Raw genomic sequence first — 19,599 nt, forward strand, 5'->3', positions numbered from 1 at the left:
AACAATAGTTTCCAAACTAAACTCTTCAATGAGTCAGGGGTTCTCCACTGTCTCCTACTAAAATTTCTACCTTTATTGTCCTCTTTATCTCGCTTCCCCCCATTCTGTCTACCTTGCTGGCTGCCAAGGGGTGCAGAACACCCACTAATTTTCCCCTATGGGTGATCCAGCCCCGGAGCACACACGGAGTCGGCGCCTATGGTCTGTGTTAACATAATGACAGGTTTCAGAGTAGCAGCCGTGTTAGTCTGTATTCGCAAAAAAGAAAAGGAGGACTTGTGGCACCTTAGAGACTAACCAATTTATTTGAGCATAAGCTTTCATGAGCTACAGCTCACTACAGCTCACTTCACCGATGAAGTGAGCTGTAGCTCACGAAAGCTTATGCTCAAATAAATTGGTTAGTCGCTAAGGTGCCACAAGTCCTCCTTTTCTTTTTGTGTTAACATAGTAACTCTCAGCACATCAGCCTCCACTCTTAGACTAGCCAATTCCTTGTCCCTTGCTACCTTGTCTTCCTCTAGCTTCTGTAATTTTAAACCATACTTCTTTTCTCTCGCTATTTCTTTCTCCTGTAATTCCTGCATCCTTATCCTCGGACTACTTACTTCTTTATTTAATACTGCAGCTACCATTTGCAAACCTGTCTGGAGCTCTTGAAAAGATTCTTTTTCTCTCAGGCTTAACTCACTGATCCCATTGCTTCCATAGTTGATATGCATCAGGACAGATAAAAGCACCACACTTCGAAGGATTGTCTCCATATTTTAAAACAAAATCCTTTAGCTCTTTTCCTAATACCATGTCTTTAATAGTACTTAATTCTACTTTCTTTGCTGTCATTCTGATATTTTTACACACGTAGCCAGGTAATAATACCAGAGTCTTAAGTTTCCTGAGTGGACTATAGCAGAAACATAGTTTATGCCCCTAGTTCCTACCCTCTTGCTTGCTTATGGGATTGTCTCTCATAGTTCTGCACCTCCCAGACCTATGCTGTAACAACAACAGATAAAAGTTTCACAGGACTCCTCAGTCATGCATGCCTGGTCCTAATAGGAAGATCCTTATTCACAAGGTCATACATACGGGACTGTGTCAGTGCCTGGTCCTTACAAGACCATCCCCATCCACAAGGCCATGCACATGGGATTATAGTAGCCCCAAGTCTTTATTGAGACAGTCCTTGTCCACAAGGTCATGTGCCACTCTCAATTGTCCCACAAATTTATCTATACCACTAACTGCCTTGTGTTAAACTGACTCTTTCAATCGTCCTTCTTTCCTTAACAACTCCTGGATGGCTCACCAGTTTGTTATTCCGAGAAACTGGTGTTGGGGCACCCTTAAATAACCTGCCTATCGCCCTCTTAATCTATCCTTCCCGTGGTCTGGGTCTCCAAAGTAGTTAGGGAAAAACTTGGCCAACACAGATATAACTTTCTGATAAAATGATTGACACAAGCAGTATTCTTTCCAAAACTAGGCTCCTTTTTATTGGTGAAAATAATAATCCCTTATATACTAATAATCTAAAGGCACAAATCCCTTATTAACACAAGTTAAAGAGCATTTAAACTGCAATAGTATACAGTTTAAATGATTCTAAGTGGTTGCTCTCCATTACAGATGGCCAGTCTGCAACAGATCACTCACAGCAATCTTAAAATGTACTTTGAGTTTTACATATATAAAGCAAAATTAACACTCATACATCCTCACGCACACACATATTAATACTACACTGTACTGTGCTATACTAGAATTGTAACTAACAGACTCACTTTATCTGCTGATTTTGCTGTGTTGACTCTGCTGCTGGTTTTTCAGGTTGCTTCACTCCATTTGGCTCCACCCTTTCAGGTCACCTCTCTGCTCGATCTTTTCATTCACTCCACTCCTAACTGTTTGAATAGTCTTAACCATCTGCCTTTTATACTGTCCTGTCAGCTATCAGATCTTTAGGGTGCATATTTATTGCTAGTTGTTTATCACTGAGTTATTCTGCACCTTTTCGGCTTTCTACCAATTCTATTCCACACTTCCCTCCCTCCGCTGAACTTTCGACCTTTTGGCCTACTTTCAGCAGTGAAGTACCATGTGAACTGCAGCTTCTAATGGTGGAGTGACTTTTGCCTATTCAAAATGGAAGCTAGGGACACAAAATGAAGTCTAGGGAATCTTTGCGGTATCACCTCTGACCCAATAACTCCTGGCTGAGCTAGACTGGGGCTTTGAAAAAGAGACACCCCATCTCCACTGACAGACTCCCAGTGATGGAAAATCCACCCCCTCATAGGGAAGCTGTTCCAATGGTGAAGTCCCCTCCCTGAGAAACACTGGCCCCTTGTTCCCAGCCTGAATTTTTCTCCCTTCAGCTCCCATCCTGTGGATTTTGCTCTGCCTTTGTCTGGGAATTAAACAGCCTTCTGCTCTCAGCAATTCCCTCCTCATTTAGGTGCTTACAGACCATGTCACCTCTTATCCTTCTCTTCACTAAATAGAAGAATACTCCTCCACTCTCTCACTATACAGCAGATTTTCCAGACCTCAAATCATTCTTGTGGCTCTTTTGAACCATTAACAGTTTGTCACCATCCCGTTTACCTGCCAGTCAACTGCTCATTCAACACCCATACTCTGTGACCCCCAAAAGGCCCCCTTCTCCTAATGCTGCACCCTCTGCCCTTCCTGGTGCATTTACATTTGGATGGACATACCAACACTTTAGTGAGAACCAAGTTATGGACAAAGTCTTCCCAGCACTGACAAGCAAACCATTTATTAAGCAGTGTATGGGAAAGGCAGCCCGCCCTGGACAGTACATTTGGAGGGTGGGATGCACTCCCTATTGTTCTCCTGCTGGGGGTGCGAACAGGGGGTCACACAACAGGGAGGTGTTAAGTCCGTAGGTTGTCATCGCCTTGGCACACTGTTACTCTTTATCCACAGAGCATTCGGTGCTGCATGGGTGCAGAGGAAGCTCCCTCCCTCCACCCACCACGGTGGGAGAGAGGCAAGGGGTGGGGGACGTGCCAGAACATCATGCTTACTGCAGAAGGCCTGCTGGATCAGATTCAAGAGGGGAGCCAAGGCATTCAGGTCACGAATCCCAGCGGACGGAGTTAAGAGCCATAAGGTGCCTCAGAGAACACGCCCCATCCTCAGGAGCAAGGGCTTCTGCTCCTGAGAGGGCCGCCAGACTGCACCCAGTGCTGACACCTAGAGAGCTGCACCTGTTACTAATGGCCCGACAGCCATGGGGATGGTTCAACCTGGGAAGAAATCTCAAATTAAGCCCGATCTTGGGCTGAGCCCTAAACCACGTGGAGTTCAGGGGTCCAATCCCAGGGCAGGATGAGGCAGAGTCCTGAACTGGTTGCCCCAGGGCCTCCTGATCCAATGGACTAGGCCAAATTGTGAACCACACACAGGTTGCCGTCCATACGAGAGGATCTCAGGCTGTCAACCGTTGCCCTCCATATGGGCTGATCTTAGGCCAGGACTAGGCCAAGCTGGGAACGACATGCCTGGTCACCATCTATCTGGGCGGATTTCCATCTGCTACCCCCCTGCGCTGGCCCCTACTCGATGTTGTCGTAGACCCGGATCACCTCCTGGCAGTCGCCCAGCGTGGCCAGCAGCTGGGATGCCCGCTCCATCTCCTCATCTGACAGCCGCACCCTGGCATTGGGGATGAACTCCAGGGCAGTGGAGAGCGACTGTAGCCCCCGTGAGTCCAGCTTCTCCCGCACCCGGTGCAGAGATGGCACCTCACACACAAACTGAGGGGAGAGGACAGGACAGGGGCTGTGAGGGGCTGCAAACCTGCCCGCTGGCCCCCCGGGCCGCAGCATAGGTGCCCGCTGAACAGACCATGCCACCCCCACGGGGCTTGATTTGTAGAGCCTGCCTCTTCAGACCAGGCTGTTGCCAGTTCAATGCCTGGTGCTGGCCACCATCTAACTTGCCGTCTGACCCACATTCACCCTGTCCCTGCACTGCGGCTCCAGGGGATTTAACCCGCCCACCCCAGGAATAACGGCAGCAAAGGGGGGCCCATGCAGTCACTCCGGTGGGACAGGGCGTACAGGACAAGCCCCTAGGTGTATGCTAGAGCAGCCTTGGGGCAGCTCTCACTCATACACAGGCCCCCTGGGGAAGCAGGGAATGGGACAGAGGGCAGCATGCGATGCCCATGCCAGCCAGGGAAGACCCTGTGGAGGGGTGGGTTTACAACCTCCTTATGCTCCCATAGCATTCTCGAGGGTAAATGCAAAGCATACCCTCCCAATGCCTCCCACGGATCCCGTGTATAATACGCCTGAGCCAGAGCCACGCCAGCCAGACCCCCACATCTCTCCCCTCCCCTGGGCCGGAGCAATGCCAGATCCCCACGATTCCTCCCCTTCCCCGGCCATATCAGCAGCAACCAGACCCTCATGTATCTCCCCTGTCACCTGGGCTGGATCAGAACCAGCCAGATCCCCACATATCTCCACACCTGTCCCCCGAGGCAGATTAGCACCAGGTGGGCCCCGATTGGTGCCTGAGCAATTACAACAGCCGCTGCCCCCCACTGGCTGATGGTATCTCCCACTCCGGAGTCCCACGTTCTCCCAGCAATCTGCCCTGCAGCAGTGGGAGGGCCCTGTGGCAAGGGCCACAATGGACTTGCCCCTATGACGGGGGCACCCTGGCTAACACACACACACCTTCAGAACTGCTCGCTCCTCCTCCTCATCTTCTTCCCACACGTCCTGGGCCCCGGCCTCGATCGCCAGCTCCAGGGCCTGCTCCAGGGCCACTGGCCTCTGCTGACGGTCCTGCCCACTGACTGTGATCACCCCCTTCTTGTCAAAGCTGTGCCGGGCCCCCTCGGACATCTGTGCCCTGCATGGGAACAGGGGGACATCAAGGGACAGGGAGTCACTTCTATACAGCATGAGAGACCATTCCTAGATGCTGGTCCAGGGGGTTCGTGCTTCGCACAGGATAGAGACGAGCGAGGAAGGGCTCAGAGAAGAGCCACAAGAATGAATCACCTGCCTCACAGAGAGAGCTTGAAGGCTCCCAGTGTACTGAATTTATCTCAGAGATGTCAAAGGTCCATTGTGCCCATCCTGCCTAACCCAGGCCAGAGAATCTCCTCCAGCGATTCCTGCCTCCAGCCCAGTCACTCCTGGCTGAGCTAGAGCAGGGCTTTGAGAAAAGACATCTCATCTCCACTGACAGACTCCCTGTGATGGAGAATCCACCTCGTCCCTTGGGGAGCTGTTCCAATGGTTCCTTCCCCTCCCTGGTAACCTTGGGCTCCTTGTTCCAGCCTGAATTTGTCTCCCTTCAGCTCCCAGCCAGTGGATCTCGCTCTGCTTTTGTCTGAAGGTTGAAGAACCCTCTGGTCTCAGAAAACCCCTCCCCATGTCGGTGCTTATAGACCAGGATCACATGACAGGTTTCAGAGGAACAGCCGTGTTAGTCTGTATTCGCAAACAGAAAAGGAGGACTTGTGGCACCTTAGAGACTAACCAATTTATTTGAGCATGAGCTTTCGTGAGCTACAGCTCACGAAAGCTCATGCTCAAATAAATTGGTTAGTCTCTAAGGTGCCACAAGTCCTCCTTTTCTTTTTGCAGGATCACATGACGTCTTAACCTTCTCTGAGATAAACTACATTGATCGAGCTCCTTCAGTCCTTGGCTATGAGGCAGGTTTTCCAGCCCTCAGATTGCTCTTGCAGCTCTTCTCTGAATCCATAACAATGTAAATGGTTTGGGAAGAGGTTTAAGCTACCTCCAATTAAGCCTTTCTTGCACGGATATAAGAGAGTCCACTCAGAGATGTGTTGTGATAAGTGGGCTGGCAAATTTACCCTAATTGTGAGATCAACTGTAAAAAAAATGTAAAAATTCATAAGATGTCACAGTACTCTATATAATCATAGAACTGGAAGGGACCTTGAGAGGTCAGCTAGTCCAGTGCCCTGCACTCAATGCAAGACTAAGTATTACCTAGACCAGCGGTTCTCAAATTTTAGCAACCCAAGAACCCCCATTTTGATTTAAACATTTTCAGGAATCCCCAAGTCCCCACACTCTGCCCACTTCCCTGAGGCCATGCCCCGCCCTGCTCCTTCTCGGAGGCCCTGCCCCTCGCTCATTCCACCCCCAGCTCACTCCACCCCCTCCTTCCGTCGCTCGCTCTCTCCTACCCTCACTTACTTTCACCAGGCTGGGGTAGGGTGTTGGGGTGCACAAGGGAGTTCGGGGTGCGGGCTCTGGGAGGGATTTTGGATGCGGGGTGTGGGCTCTGGGCTGGGGGTACGGGCTCTGTCCGGGCAGCACTTACCTCGGGCGGCTCCCAAAAGCGACCGGCACATCCCTCTGGCAGCGGCTCCTAGGTTGGGGGGCCAGGGGATCTCTGCGAGCTGCCCCTGCCCGCAGACACCGCCCCCACAGCTCCCATTGGCCGCAGTTCCCAGCCAATGGGAACTGCAGAGTTGGCACTCAGGGCTGGGGCAGTGTGCCGAGACCCCTTGGTCCCCCCCAGGGGCCACAGGGACTTGCCAGCAGCATCCAGGAGTGATGTGGAGCCAGGGCATGTAGGAAGCCTGCCTTAGCCCCACTGCACCCCCGGATCTTTAGCGTGCAGGAGGTGCTGGGAGGAAGGGGGAGGAGTTTTGGGAGGGACGGGGAGAAGTTGATCAGTGGGGCCTGCGGACACCCTGGGGTACCCTCAGGGACCCCCGTTTGAGAAACGCTGATCTAGACCATACCTGACAGGTGTTTATCTAACCTGCTCTTAAAAATCTCCAATGATGCAGATTCCACAACATTCCCAGGTAATTTATTCCAGTGGTTTACCACCCTGACAGTTACGAAGTTTTTCCTAATATCCAACCTAAACTGCCCTTGCTGCAATTTATGCCCGTTGTTTCTTATCCTTGTGACATTATCTGATTAAAATATGATCAGGTATATTATTGTTGCTACCACGGTTATACTATTGCAATAAATCTTATACAAGTATGTCATGTAAGGGGTCAAAGGAAAGGTTATGGTTTGCTGACTATGATTACCCTATTTGTATGCATGTATCGTTTTAGTACCTGAAGTTATGAATATTGACTATGTACCTGTATTTCAAATGTGTTCGCTCCTGTGGTAACACCCACAAGGTATTTACATCCAGTCTAGCCAGCACATTGTGAATGGAGTATTCAAGTTGATGACCCATCAACAAATACAATGGGCCATAGCAGAAGCTTATCCCCACCTGATGGACTTTCCAGCCAGAATATTGCTAATGGCCCCTGCTATGACTCATTGAAGCATGCAAGGGCATATGACTAGATCAGTGGTTCTCAAACTTTTGTACCGGTGACCCCTTTCACACAGCAAGCCTCTGAGTGTGACTCCCCTTATAAATTAAAAACACTTTTTATATATATTTAACACCATTATAAATGCTAGAGGCAAAGCAGGGTTTGGGGTGGAGGCTGAAGCTTGTGACCCCCCATGTAATAACCTTGCGACCTCCTGAGGGGTCCCGACCCCCGGTTTGAGAACCCCTGGACTAGATCATGTGGTGCTGAACTCCATCTCGGCCTGTACTTTTAAACAGATTGTGCTGAGGGCTTTGCTTGGAACAATGGGTTTCCCTCCATAGGGCAGAAGCTATAAAAGGCCCTGGAAACATCTCAATTTTGCCTCTTTCCTGCTGTGATCTCTGGACTATGGACTTATACTAACGGGAGCATCCAAAGGACTGAGGACCTTCCAATCATTTGGAAGCAACCAGAGACTTAACAGGCCAACGGTTTATTTCAAGCCTGACACAAGAACTTTGCAACATGTGTATGTATTTGATTCCTTTAACCAATTTTAACTCTCATATAGAGTTTTCTTTTCTCTTATAAATAAACCTTTAGATAGTAGATACTAAAGGATTGGCAAGAGTGTAATTATTGGGTAAAATCTGAGTTATATATTGACCTGGGTATGTGGCTCCTTCTTTGGGCTCAGAATAATCCTTTGGTTGATAAAATTGGTTTTAAATAACCACTCCTCATTAAGTCGAGCGTCTGGGTGTTGAAAAAAGGACTGGAATGCCTAAGGAGGCTGCAGTTCTGACTTCTCGTTAGCCAGTGTGGTGAGACAGAAGATTAATTTTGTTGCTGGTTCGGTTTATCTTATGGAAGAATAACCACAAGTTTTGGAGTGATTCTGCTCTATTTCTCAGCAGTTTGTCCTGAATTTGGTATTCTCAGTTATGACCCACTGAGGCACGGTGATAGTCCTGTCCTCAGAGAACAATTTTTCTCCCTTCTCCTTGTGACAACCTGTTATATACTTGAAAACTGTTATGTCCTCTCTCTGTTTTCTCTTCTGCAGACTAAACAAACCCAGTTTTTTCAGTCTTCCCTCATTGGTCACGTTTTCTAGTTCTTTAATCATTTTTGTCACTCTTCTCTGGACTTTCTCCAATTTGTCCACATCCTTCCTGAAATGTGGCGCCCAGAACTGGACACAATACTCCAGTTGAGGCCTAATCAGCACTGGAGTAGAGTGGAAGAATTACTTCTCGTGTCTTGCTTACAACACTCCTGCTAATACATCCCAGAACAATGTCCCCTTTTTTTGCAGCAGTCACAGAATCAAAGAAGATTAGGGTTGGAAGAGACCTCAGGAGGTCATATAGTCCAATCCCCTCCTCAAATCAGGGCCAACACCAACTAAATCATCCCAGCCAGGGCTTTTTCAAGCCAGGACTTAAAAACCTCTAAGGAAGGAGATTCCACCACCTCCCTAGGTAACCCATTCCAGTGGTTCACCACCCTCCTAGTGAAATAGTGTTTCCTAATATCCAACCTAGACCTCCCTCACTGCAACTTGAGACCATTGCTCCTTGTTCTGTTATCTGCCATCACTGAGAACAGCCAAGCTCCATTCTCTCTGGAACCCTCTTTCAGGTAGTTGAAGGCTGCTATCAAATCCACCCTCACTCATCTGCAGACTAAACAAGCCGAGTTCCCTCAGCCTCTCCTCATAAGTCATGTGCCCCGACCCCTAATCATTTTCGTTTCCCTCGGCTGGACTCTCTCCAATTTGTCCACATCCTTTCTGTAGTGGGGGGGGCCCAAAACTGGACGCAATACTCCAGATGTGGCCTCACCAGTGCCAAATAGAGGGGAATAATCACTTCCCTCGATCTGCTGGCAATGCTTCTACTAATGCAGCCCAATATGCCGTTAGCCTTCTTGGCAACAAGAGCACATTGTTGACTAATATCCAGCTTCCTGTCCACTGTAATCCCCAGGTCCTTTTCTGCAGAACTGCTGCTTGCCAGTCAGTCCCCAGCCTGTAGCAGTGGATGGGATTCTTCCATCCTAAGGACTCTGCACTTGTCCTTGTTGAACATCATCAGATTTCTTTTGGCCCAATCCTCCAATTTGTCTAGGTCACTCTGAACCCTATCCCTACCCTCCAGCGTATCTACCTCTCCCCCCAGCCGTGTTACACTGTTGACTCATATTTAGCTTGTGGTCCACTCTGACCCCTCAGATCCCTTCCTGCAGTACTCTTTCCTAGGCAGTCATTTCCCATTTTGTATGTGTGCAACTGATTGTTCCTTCCTAAATGGAGTACTTTGCATTTGTCCTTATTGAATTTCATCCTATTTACTTCAGACCATTTCTCCAGTAGGTCCAGATCATTTTGAATATTAATCCTACCCTCCAAAGCACTTGCAACCCCTCTCAGCTTGGTATCATCTGCAAACTTTATAAGTGTACTCTTCTATGCCATTATTTAAATCATTGATGAAGATATGGAACAGAACCAAACTCAGAAGTTATCCCTGTAGAACCCTCCCTTGATATGCCCTTCCAGATTGACTATGAACCAGTGATAACTACTCTGGGAACGGTTTTCCAACCAGTTATGCACTCACCTAGCTCCATCTAGGTGGTATTTCCCTAGTTTGTTTATGAAAAGGTCATCGAAGACAGTATCAAAATCCTTACTAAAGTCAAGATATACCACATCTACCGCTCCCCCACTATCCACATGGCTTGTTACCCTGTCAGAGAAAGCTATTAAGTTGGTTTGACATGATCTGTTCTTGACAAATCCATGCTGACTGTTATCACCTTCTTATCTTCTAGGTGTTTGCAAACTGATTGCTTAATTCGTTTTTCTATTATCTCTCCAGGTACTGAAGTTAAGGTGACTGGTCTGTAATTCCCTGGGTTTTCCTTATTTCCCTTTTTATAGATTGGCACTATATTTGCCCTAATAACAAATTCTGATGGGAAAAGGTATGAAAAAGACAGAAAGAATGAAGTAGTTTAAAACAAAAAAGTCAGACTAGTATAACTCAAGGGCTATATTGAAATCATCCTTGCTAAACACCAAAGACGTGCAACTAGAAATTAATGAACCAAAATTGGTGAATCGGAAATTAGGCCTAATTGCTGAACAGGATAACAAGGGGCTGGGCTATTCCACGCATCAGTACATTCTGGGGTCCTTAAAGCAATTTTGGGGAAAATATGGGAAGAACAGATGGAGACTATTGGACCCAGACCCCTTTCATCCTAATCCTCGGGGATGTCCTGACCAGACCAGGCCAAAGATAGGGATTCAGATGACATCACCACCCCTACCAGCTCGACCTGAATCCCAGGTTATGTCTACACTGCAATTGGACACCTGCGTCTGGCCCGTGCCAGTTGACTCGGGCTCGCGCTAAGGGGCTGTTTAATTGCAGTGTAGACATCCGAGCCCGAGCTCTGGGACCTTCCCCCCTCATGGGGTCCTGGAACTCGGACCTGAGCCTGAATGTCTACACCACAGTTAAACAGCCTCTTAGCCCAAGCCGGCTGGTGTGTCTCTTTGCAGTGCAGACAAAGCCCCAAACATGAGATAAAATGCGATCAGACTTTAGCAGCAGCAGTAACAGCTTCAGCTCATCTCAACTAACTTATCTTTTAGCACAAAGACCAGTAATCACCATCTTTGTGACCATCTAAGAGACTGGAGAAACCCTTGTTTGACGTCTAAAGACTCTCTCCAACTAGAAGGGAAGCTGTTAAAATGAAAGCCTTACTCACTACTTTACATCTCAAAGGCTTTAACTGTTTTGCCTTCTTTTCTGAATCTTTAACAAAAGGATTTTTAGTGGAGTATTTGCTGTGCGGCTAAGCAGCATAAGGTCTCTGTATATCAAACCCCGAACCTTGTTTAACACTTTTTTGTGTTGGACAGTGATGTTGTTAGGTTAACACCTTTGGCCCCTTTATTCCATCTAAATTAATGCCACAGATGTGCACCAGTTTAATTAAACCCATTTAAATTAACCCGGTGCACCTGTTCTAGTTAACCAGTGGTAACATTTTCCAAACAACCTGCATGACTTAGGAACCTGAATCCCATTGATTTGCTAAGACTTGGGCTCCTAAAGGCCAAAAGTCACTTTTGAAAATGGGACTATGGCTCCTAAATCACTTAGGTGCTTTTGATAATTCAACCCAAGGCCTTGCTTATTACAACCTCATGTACAGACCAGCCCTGATCCCCATGTAGACTGTATGTTCCATGTCTCCCACTTGTGGCCAGGCTGCAGAGAGCATTAGCTAACTATTACCCTTGAACTCATGCATTGTGTTTATCTCAACCACGAGACAATCATGTTTTAAGACCCAGAAGCGTCGGATTTGGTCATTGCATGGAGCACGGGAAGGGCCTTTGTGCAATGAAATGCAGGATTGTCGGGCTCGGCAGGGAAGGACTGACCCATTGCGGCTCAGGATGAGCCGGATATCCTGGTAGGCTCGCTTTGCATTGTTCGTCAGCACCTCAATGAGCAGCGCAGATCCCCCAGGGCCTCTGGCTTCGTAGAGCAGGTACGAGGAGCTCTTCCCTTTGTCCTGCAGTGAGAAGGGGCAGATTCAGCTCTGCAGCTGGGCTTATGTCTTGGGAGGTGTTAGGGGGCTTTCCCTTCACACATACCCCACCCCCAGTTCTTGCCATGCAGACAGAAAGCAGAAGACTGGAAGTCCAAAGTGCAGGCAATCTGTGTTCTCCGCGCAGCCAGCAACGTGTGTTCAGGTGCCCCTCCCCTCCCATTGCTCTGTCCTGCAGCTGCTCCCGAGACCCTCCTGCTGCCTATGCAGACTAGGGGTGGAGGGAGGAGGATACTGATGTCAGGGTGTCCCCCTCCCCCAGTACCCCATCTCCACAGAGCAGAGGGGACAGCCTGGCTCAGGACTCAGAGCTGCTGCAGTCTGAGGTCTGCATGGTGAGTGTCTGGGCACCTTTCTTAAAGAGACAGTGCACGGTTCCTGAGATTTCCCCAGCAGCCAGCTCACAGTCTCAGTCTCTCTCTCTCACACACACACTCTCTCTCTCCCTCTCCCCCTGTAGCCCATCTCCGCAGAGCAGGGGAGGCGAAACAGGGCTCAGGACAGAGCAGGAGAGCTTTCAGTGAGTGTCTTAAAGAGACAGTGCATGGCTTTCTCCAGCAGCCAGCACACACCCAGAGTCTGTCACACACACACAGCATCTGTGTGTGTGTGTGTGTCTCTCTCACTCACACACACACACTCTCTGTGTGTGTGTGTGTCTCTCTCTCTCATATACACGCACAGTCTCATTCACACTCACCTCCCAACACATACTTGTATTATTGTTGTTGGTACTTCTTGGTACTTCCCGCAATTCGCATATATTCTCTGTAATTTTATTCTTTCAAAGTGTGTTATTTTAGTGTTTTGAGTGGTCTATGCATTTAATAATTTTTATTTCTCTCTTACATTTAAATTTAATTCTTTGAGTAGTGAGTTCTAAAATGCCTAACCGGTCCAGGCTGTAGTAATTAGCCCTGGTAACTGTTAAAAATATATATATATAATATCTAGGGTTTTTGTTTCCACTGGTGGTGCACATTCGCACATACCTCGGTGCACATAACAAAATTTATTCCGCACATGGATGGAAAAAATTAGAGGGAACATTGCAGGCAATGCATTGTTTATTGGGGTTAGTTTCAAGCAAGCATATCCATGGCTCTGATGCCACAGATCCTTTACCTGTATCCCCGTTTCCTATTCCCACCTCCTTAGCAGGCCCAAATATATCGACAGTGCACACCCCTGGTCCTACCCCTTACAATGTATGGTCATGTTCCTTTTCGTGAGTCTGGGGTCATGGTATCACCTCTTTTGTATCCCATGGGAGGGATAAGGAGTGGTGTTGTGTTCTGGCCAACGCCAGGCCTTTCTTTGGCCTTCAGTGTTTCTTATGTCTCCCCCCAATCCCCTCTTGCCCCTCCTAACTGGTTGCTTGAACTTGGCTTGAGAGAAGTGCCAGGCAATCCAGGATATGCTCGTATGTTATACTCCTCACCATACCCAGTAATCCTTTTAACTCTCTTTCTTCTCATTGTACTAACAAGCCCATCTGGCTGGGAAGAAGTAACACACAGTGTCTTTGTTCACAATTATTAGTAAGGATATAAGCACATCAGAAGTCAAGACCAAAATTCTGCCCCAGGCTAACAAACAGGCCTATATACTAACAGGAAGGCCTGGGGTTAAACAATAAAGGCCAAGTCTCCATCCATCAGCAGGCCCCAGATATACGTTACTGGTAGCTCCTGCACTACCCAGGAATGGCTCCTGCTTCCTCTCTGGACACACATGCATGAGGGACACAACCGCAAACTGGAGCCATAGAAACACTCTGAATTTTTATGGTATGGAGTGGAGCACCAGTCAGACCTGGAAACTGGGGTAAAGGAGGGGGCCCTCTGGAGCAACAGATTGTAGGCTTTGCCATATGGGATCAACACCAAGATCATAGAATCCTAGAAGATTAGGGTTGGAAGAGACCTCAGGAGGTCATCTAGTCCAACCCCCTGCTCAAAGCAGGACCAACCCCAACTAAATCATCCCAGCCAGGGCTTTGTCAAGGATGGGCAAAAACCTCTAAGGATGGAGATTCCACCACCTCCCTAGGTAACGCATTCCAGTGCTTCACCGCCTTCCTAGTGAAATAGTGTTTCCTAATATCCAATCTACACCTCCCCCATTGCAACTTGAGACCATTGCTCCTTGTTCTGTCAACTGCCACCACTGAGAACAGCCAAGCTCCATCCTCTTTGGAACCCCCCTTCAGGTAACTGAAGGCTGCTATCAAATCCCACCTCATTCTTCTCTTCTGCAGACTAAATAACCCCGGTTCCCTCAGCCTCTCCTCATAAGTCATGTGCCCCAGCCCCCTGATCATTTTCGTTTCCCTCCGCTGGGCTCTCCAATTTGTCCACATCCTTTCTGTAGTGGGGGGGCCCAAAACTGGACGCAATACTCCAGATGTGGCCTCACCAGTGCCAAATAGAGGGGAATAATCACTTCCCTCGATCTGCTGGCAATGCTCCTACTAATGCAGCCCAATATGCCATTAGCCTTCTTGGCAACAAGGGCACATTGTTGACTCATATCCAGCTTCCTGTCCACTGTAATCCCCAGGTCCTTTTCTGCAGAACTGCTGCTTAGCCACTCAGTCCCCAGCCTGTAGCAGTGGATGGGATTCTTACACCCTAAGTGCAGGACTCTGCACTTGTCCTTGTTGAACATCATCAGATTTCTTTTAGCCCAATCCTCCAATTTGTCTAGGTCACTCTGGACCCTATCCCTACCCTCCAGCATATCTACTCCTACCCCTGGCTTAGTGTCATCTGTGAACTTGCTGAGGGCGCAGTCCACCCCATCATCCAGATCATTAATGAAGATGTTGAACAAAACTGGCCCCAGGACAGACCCCCTGGGGCACTCTGCTTGATACCGGCTGCCAACTAGACGTCGAGCCGTTGATCACTACTCATTGAGCCCGACAATCTAGGCCCATCTAGCCCAGTCTCCTATCACTGACAGCACCCAGAGCCTAGACTTCAGCCCAAGCCCAAATGTCTACGTGGCAATTTTATAGCCTTGCAGCCCAAGCCCCATGAGCTCAAGTCAGCTGACCGAGCCCAGCCACATATTTCATTGCTGTGTAGACGTACCCATGGCAGTGGCCCCTCTAATTTTTCCCACCAGCGTGCGGAATGAATTTTGTTACGGGCACCAAAATGGAGGTGATGTGTGACACATCATCTTCATATTGGTGCACGTAACAAAATCCATGTGGTGGGAGTGGGGCTGAGGGGTTCTTTTGGGAGGCGGTTGAGGGCTGGGGCAGAGAGTTGGGATGCAGGGGTGTGAGGGCTCTGGCTGGTGGTGCAGGCTCTGGGGTGGGGCCGGGGATGAGGGGCTCAGGGCTGGGACAGAGGGTTGGGTGCAGGGGGTGAGGGCTCTGGCTGGGGGTGCAGGCTCTGGGGTGGAGCTGAGGGGTTTGGGGTACAGGAGGGTGGCTACTGCGGGGAGAGAGGACTCCCCCCCCCACCCCCAGTGCTCTCTCCCCACAGCAACACCTGGGCGAGGCCAGGGGGAGAGGCGCCCCTCCCTGCCGCGGGAGCTCTGGGGCTGGAGGATAGGCATCCCTCCCCCCGGCCCCAACAGGGCCGGGTCAGGCCACGCCTGGGCCCGATCTGGCTGCAGCTGGGTCTGTGCCACCCTGCCTGCGCCTGATCCGGCTTCAGCTGGGTCTGTGCCGCCCCGCCCACACCTGGGCCTGATCCGGCTGCAGCCGGGTCAGGGCCGCAGGGTGAGTTGGGGCTGGGGAAGGGGCACCCCTCCTCCTGTAGGTCCCCAGGCTGCTTCCCTCAGCGCCTGCGCGGCACTAAATAGACTGCTGCATGGCTGCACAGCTTATGGGGAACTTAGACTCATGGTGAACGAGGCTGGACGCAGCCCAGACACACCATGACTAAGAGCGTAGCCCTGGCCCACTGGGCACGGCAGAGACATCTCGGAACTGAGATTTGGTCCCCATTGTGCCGGGCGCTGTTCTGACACATGGTGACTGAGAAAAAGTCCCCGTCAGACCGGGCGTGCACAGATACACGGCGACCAAGATCAGGTCCCCCATCGCAACAAGTGCTGCACAGATACACCAAGTAGTTGACAGTCCCTGCCTCAAAGAACGTATAATCTAAATAGACAGGACGCAGGGTGGAGAAAATGGGCACCACAGACTATTCCTGTGCAATAGTACTTGAGTTTTCACTAAAACTTTCACAATTATTTTTGCTATTCTTTTTCCCGCCCTCTGAAAGAAGCCCCCCCCGACACATTTTTTGAACCAGGACATTTTCAAAAATGAATTTACAAGAGAAGAAGATTAGATGCACATTCCCCTCACCCCCCAGAAAAACATAACAATACTGTGTGACCAAACTAACCAATCAAAAGGTACTGGTAGCAATACTGGGGCAGGGTGGGGGATTTTTCCATTTGCTCTAGTTCATTTTGCAGTCTTCACCCCTGTGCATGTGTGTGTGTTTTGCAACTGGGTGACTTTTGATTGGGCAAATACGAATGGGTTTATTAGCTCAGACCCTATTTGCAAATGGGAAAACTGAGGCACAGACAAACCAAAGCCACATTTATTACATGTTCGCTGTTGGGCTGTCCTGGGTCTATGACAGATATGTTTCAACCCTAACTCTAGGGTTGAATAGACTCAGGGGGAAATGGAGGCAGGCCACTTATTTTTGGGCCCAAACAGGGTTGGGTCCCCAATTTGAGAGGGCATGAAAGGAGTACGACTTCCAGAGACTGGGACCTCGGCAGTTCCTGAGAACCAAGTCCCTTTATACAATCCCAAGATGGGGCAGCTTGAAGTCAGGGATGCTCTTGAGCTAACTGAAGGCTAGGGTAGAGAAAGGAGATTGAGAGCATCTGCTCTCCCCACCCTATAACCACAGATGGTCAAAACACTGGTAGCAAAACAGTCTTCCATTAGAAAAGATAATTTTGTTAGAATCTAAACATTTCACAGGAGCTTGTAAATTTCAATGAAATTTGATGTGAAAATGAATCACTTCAATTTTCTCAGTTCAAGAATACAAAAAATGCGTTTTGCTAAGGTAACACTTCATTTTGACTATTGTTCCAGTTCATTCCAATTTTACATTATATTATATTAATTTCAATGTAGGTTTAATATTTTGTATTAAATTACAAGGTTATGGCATTAGTGAAAGGAAATAATTCAGTGTGTCTGAACTTTCTTTCCACTAAACATTTTAAAATCTAAATTTTCTAATCTGATTCAGAATGAAAACAAATTTAGAAGTGTCAGAATTTCCTGTGGGATGGACATTCCTTTTCCCAATCATCTCTATTCGTAACACAAGGACGAGAGGATGTTCAGCAAAATAAAAGGTGGGAAATTCAAAGCTGATCATAGAAAATACTTTTTCACACAATGGGTGATTATCCTGTGGAACTCACTGCCACATGATGTCACAGGGGGCAAGAACTTAGCAAGATTCAAAGAGGGACTGTATATTTCTATGAACCATAAGAACATCCAGACTTGGAATAATTAATGTAAACAACTTCTGGCAGGGATATTAAACCTCCTGCTTCAGGGCTTGAGCTGACTGTAACTATTACAGACCAAACTGAGACCTAACTTATCCCCACATCTGCTACTGCAGAATTCTTACACCTGCCTCTGCAGCCTCTGGTGCTGGAAACAGGACACTGGAGTGGACACACCTCTGCTCTGATCCCATCTGGCAATTCCCTATGACCCAAGTGATCTTCCCAAGGTCAGAGGGAACAAGTGGCAGAGCTAGGAATAGAAATCACAAGTCCTGTAGCCCAGCCCAGCACCATAGCCAAAAGCCCAGCCTCACTCTCTCATTCAAGGCTCGCAATGCCCCTTTGCATAGCCTGGCCCGGCCCAGAGAATACAGAAAGGCTGCAGCCCATGAGCCGGGCTGGCAGGACCCGGCTACATACCCCTCCCTTGATAGCCGCCTCAATGGATGCTTTGGGCATGCTCTTGCTCCGGCACTGCTCGATGATGTTGGCCAGGTTGGTGTTGAGATCAGGGTTGGGTCCCCCCTCTGTAACAGGAGAGAAAGGGGGCATCACAAGGGAAACATGGCTGGGATCCCATTCCAGGGCAGTCCTGACTCCCCGCCCCCACTGCTATAACTCATCAGCCTCCACTCCTCTCCAAGAGCCAGGGATAGAATCCAGGTGTCCTGACTCTGAGACCCCCCTGCTCTAACCCACTATCCCCCCTCCAGAGCTGGGGATGGGACCCAGGAGTCCTGAGGTCCCTGGTGACCCTCCCTGCCCCAAACCACCTGTCCCAAGGCCCCTCCTCTCTTCAGCCACCGTTAGCTGTTACCTCCGGCTGCCTGAACCACAGGGACTGGGCTGCCCCCCTCTTATGTGAAACAGCTGCTAGAGTGGAGCACAGACCCAGCCACCGTAGGGGAGGTGCTGTGGGACAAAGGAAAGATCGAGTGGAGAAAGGATGAGAAGGGGAGACACTACCCCACAGACCAGCATCCTCTGCTCCAGCAGCCAGGGAGGTTGCTGGCTTCGGGCGAACAGAGGTTAGGGGGTGTGGGGGTTAGGGTCGTGCTAGTGGTCAAGGCTGGGCTGGCAGGGCTCTGTAGCCACAACCTCTGGCGAAGGCTGGGCCCCATCAAGTGCCGGGAGGCCAGGAAGTCTCTGTAATGCCCCCTCTGGCTGCAGCGGGGCCTGTGGGGCACGGGGAAGCTGGCAGGGCTCCATAGCGCTCCCTCTGGCTGGGGCTGGGTCACGCACAGGAACGGTCTCTCCCCCTCGGTACCTTTCACAGCGAAGCGCAGCAGCATGGTGAGTTTCTGGAAGAGCCGGCTGCGCTCGGCGTCCCGCGGGCCCTTGATGTGCTTCACCTTGGACCATTTGTTGTGGCCGGCGGGGGTGGCACCTGTGGTGTGCAGGGCCCGGCACGATGAGCGGGGGGCAGGGGCAGGGGCAGCCAGCCTGGGCGCCAGCACCGAGGCCAGAACACAGCAGCTGTATGGGGCAGCTGCCCTCCCCATGGCGCTGGGCAGGGACATGGGTGTGAGCTCCTGAAACGCACACAGACAGCTGGGTGGGACCTCTTGTCACACACACACACCACACACACACTGCTCAGCCCCCCCTGAAGCACACATACACACTACAGGCAAGTGTGAGCTCCTGTCACGCTCACCCATACACTGGCCTCCTCTAACACACACACACACATTACACAGCAGCCGGGGGTGCGAGCCGCTGTAACACACACACACACACAGCCCGACCCGTCTCTTTCCGTGACACTCCCACGCTGCACAGCCGGGCCTGGGCCCTCTTGTACCTACTAGTCCCCGCTCCCCGCCCAGAGCCGGGAGAGAACCCAGGAGTCCGGGCTCCGGGCTCCCCAAGGCGCAGCGGGGCCCCGCGCACAGCCCAGGGGCGGGGACCGGGCTGCCCTGCAAGGGGCTCCTACCGCCCGGGGACCGGGTGCAGCGAGCGCTCCAGCGGCCGGACCCGGGACCCAGGCGTGCGGGGCTCTGGGCCGGAAGGTCGCTGCGCTGGGGCCTCCCCGGGCTGCTGGAGCTGGCGGCGCAGGCGCGGGGCCCTTGAGCCGGGGGGCGGGGAGCGCAGCGGGGCTGGAGCGG

The 19,599-nt window shown here is 50.1% G+C and overlaps 1 protein-coding gene across 2 annotated transcripts; it reads right to left on the reverse strand.

Annotated features, from left to right (window-relative positions):
- Positions 1-2,766: 2,766 nt before the first annotated feature.
- On the reverse strand, positions 2,767-19,545 carry TACO1 (translational activator of cytochrome c oxidase I). 2 transcript variants are annotated; one of them, XM_048853033.2, is made up of 6 exons: positions 19,300-19,545; positions 18,759-19,023; positions 17,912-18,018; positions 11,796-11,929; positions 4,716-4,893; positions 2,767-3,785 (listed from the first exon to the last, which is right to left on the reverse strand). In XM_048853033.2, exons 2-6 carry the CDS (start codon positions 19,009-19,011, stop codon positions 3,585-3,587), a joined length of 873 nt encoding a protein of 290 aa, XP_048708990.1. In that variant the 5' UTR covers positions 19,012-19,023; positions 19,300-19,545; the 3' UTR covers positions 2,767-3,584. The 2 variants fall into 2 exon arrangements, with proteins under 2 accessions (XP_048708990.1, XP_048708988.1); XM_048853031.2 differs by having other exon boundaries at positions 2,767-3,275; positions 3,615-3,785; positions 18,759-19,427.
- Positions 19,546-19,599: the final 54 nt, after the last annotated feature.

This window comes from Caretta caretta, chromosome 6 (assembly GCF_965140235.1).
Source record: "Caretta caretta isolate rCarCar2 chromosome 6, rCarCar1.hap1, whole genome shotgun sequence".
NCBI lineage: Eukaryota > Metazoa > Chordata > Testudines > Cheloniidae > Caretta > Caretta caretta.

Coding starts and splice junctions, on each gene's coding strand:
- TACO1 (XM_048853031.2), bottom strand. CDS start 19,011: ATGTCCCTGCCCAGCGCCATGGGGAGGGCAGCTGCCCCATACAGCTGC. Junction 11,930..17,911: donor AGGCGGCTATCAAGGGAGGG/GTATGTAGCCGG, acceptor TTCTCACTGCAG/GACAAAGGGAAGAGCTCCTC. Junction 4,894..11,795: donor CTCATCCTGAGCCGCAATGG/GTCAGTCCTTCC, acceptor GTTCCCATGCAG/GGCACAGATGTCCGAGGGGG.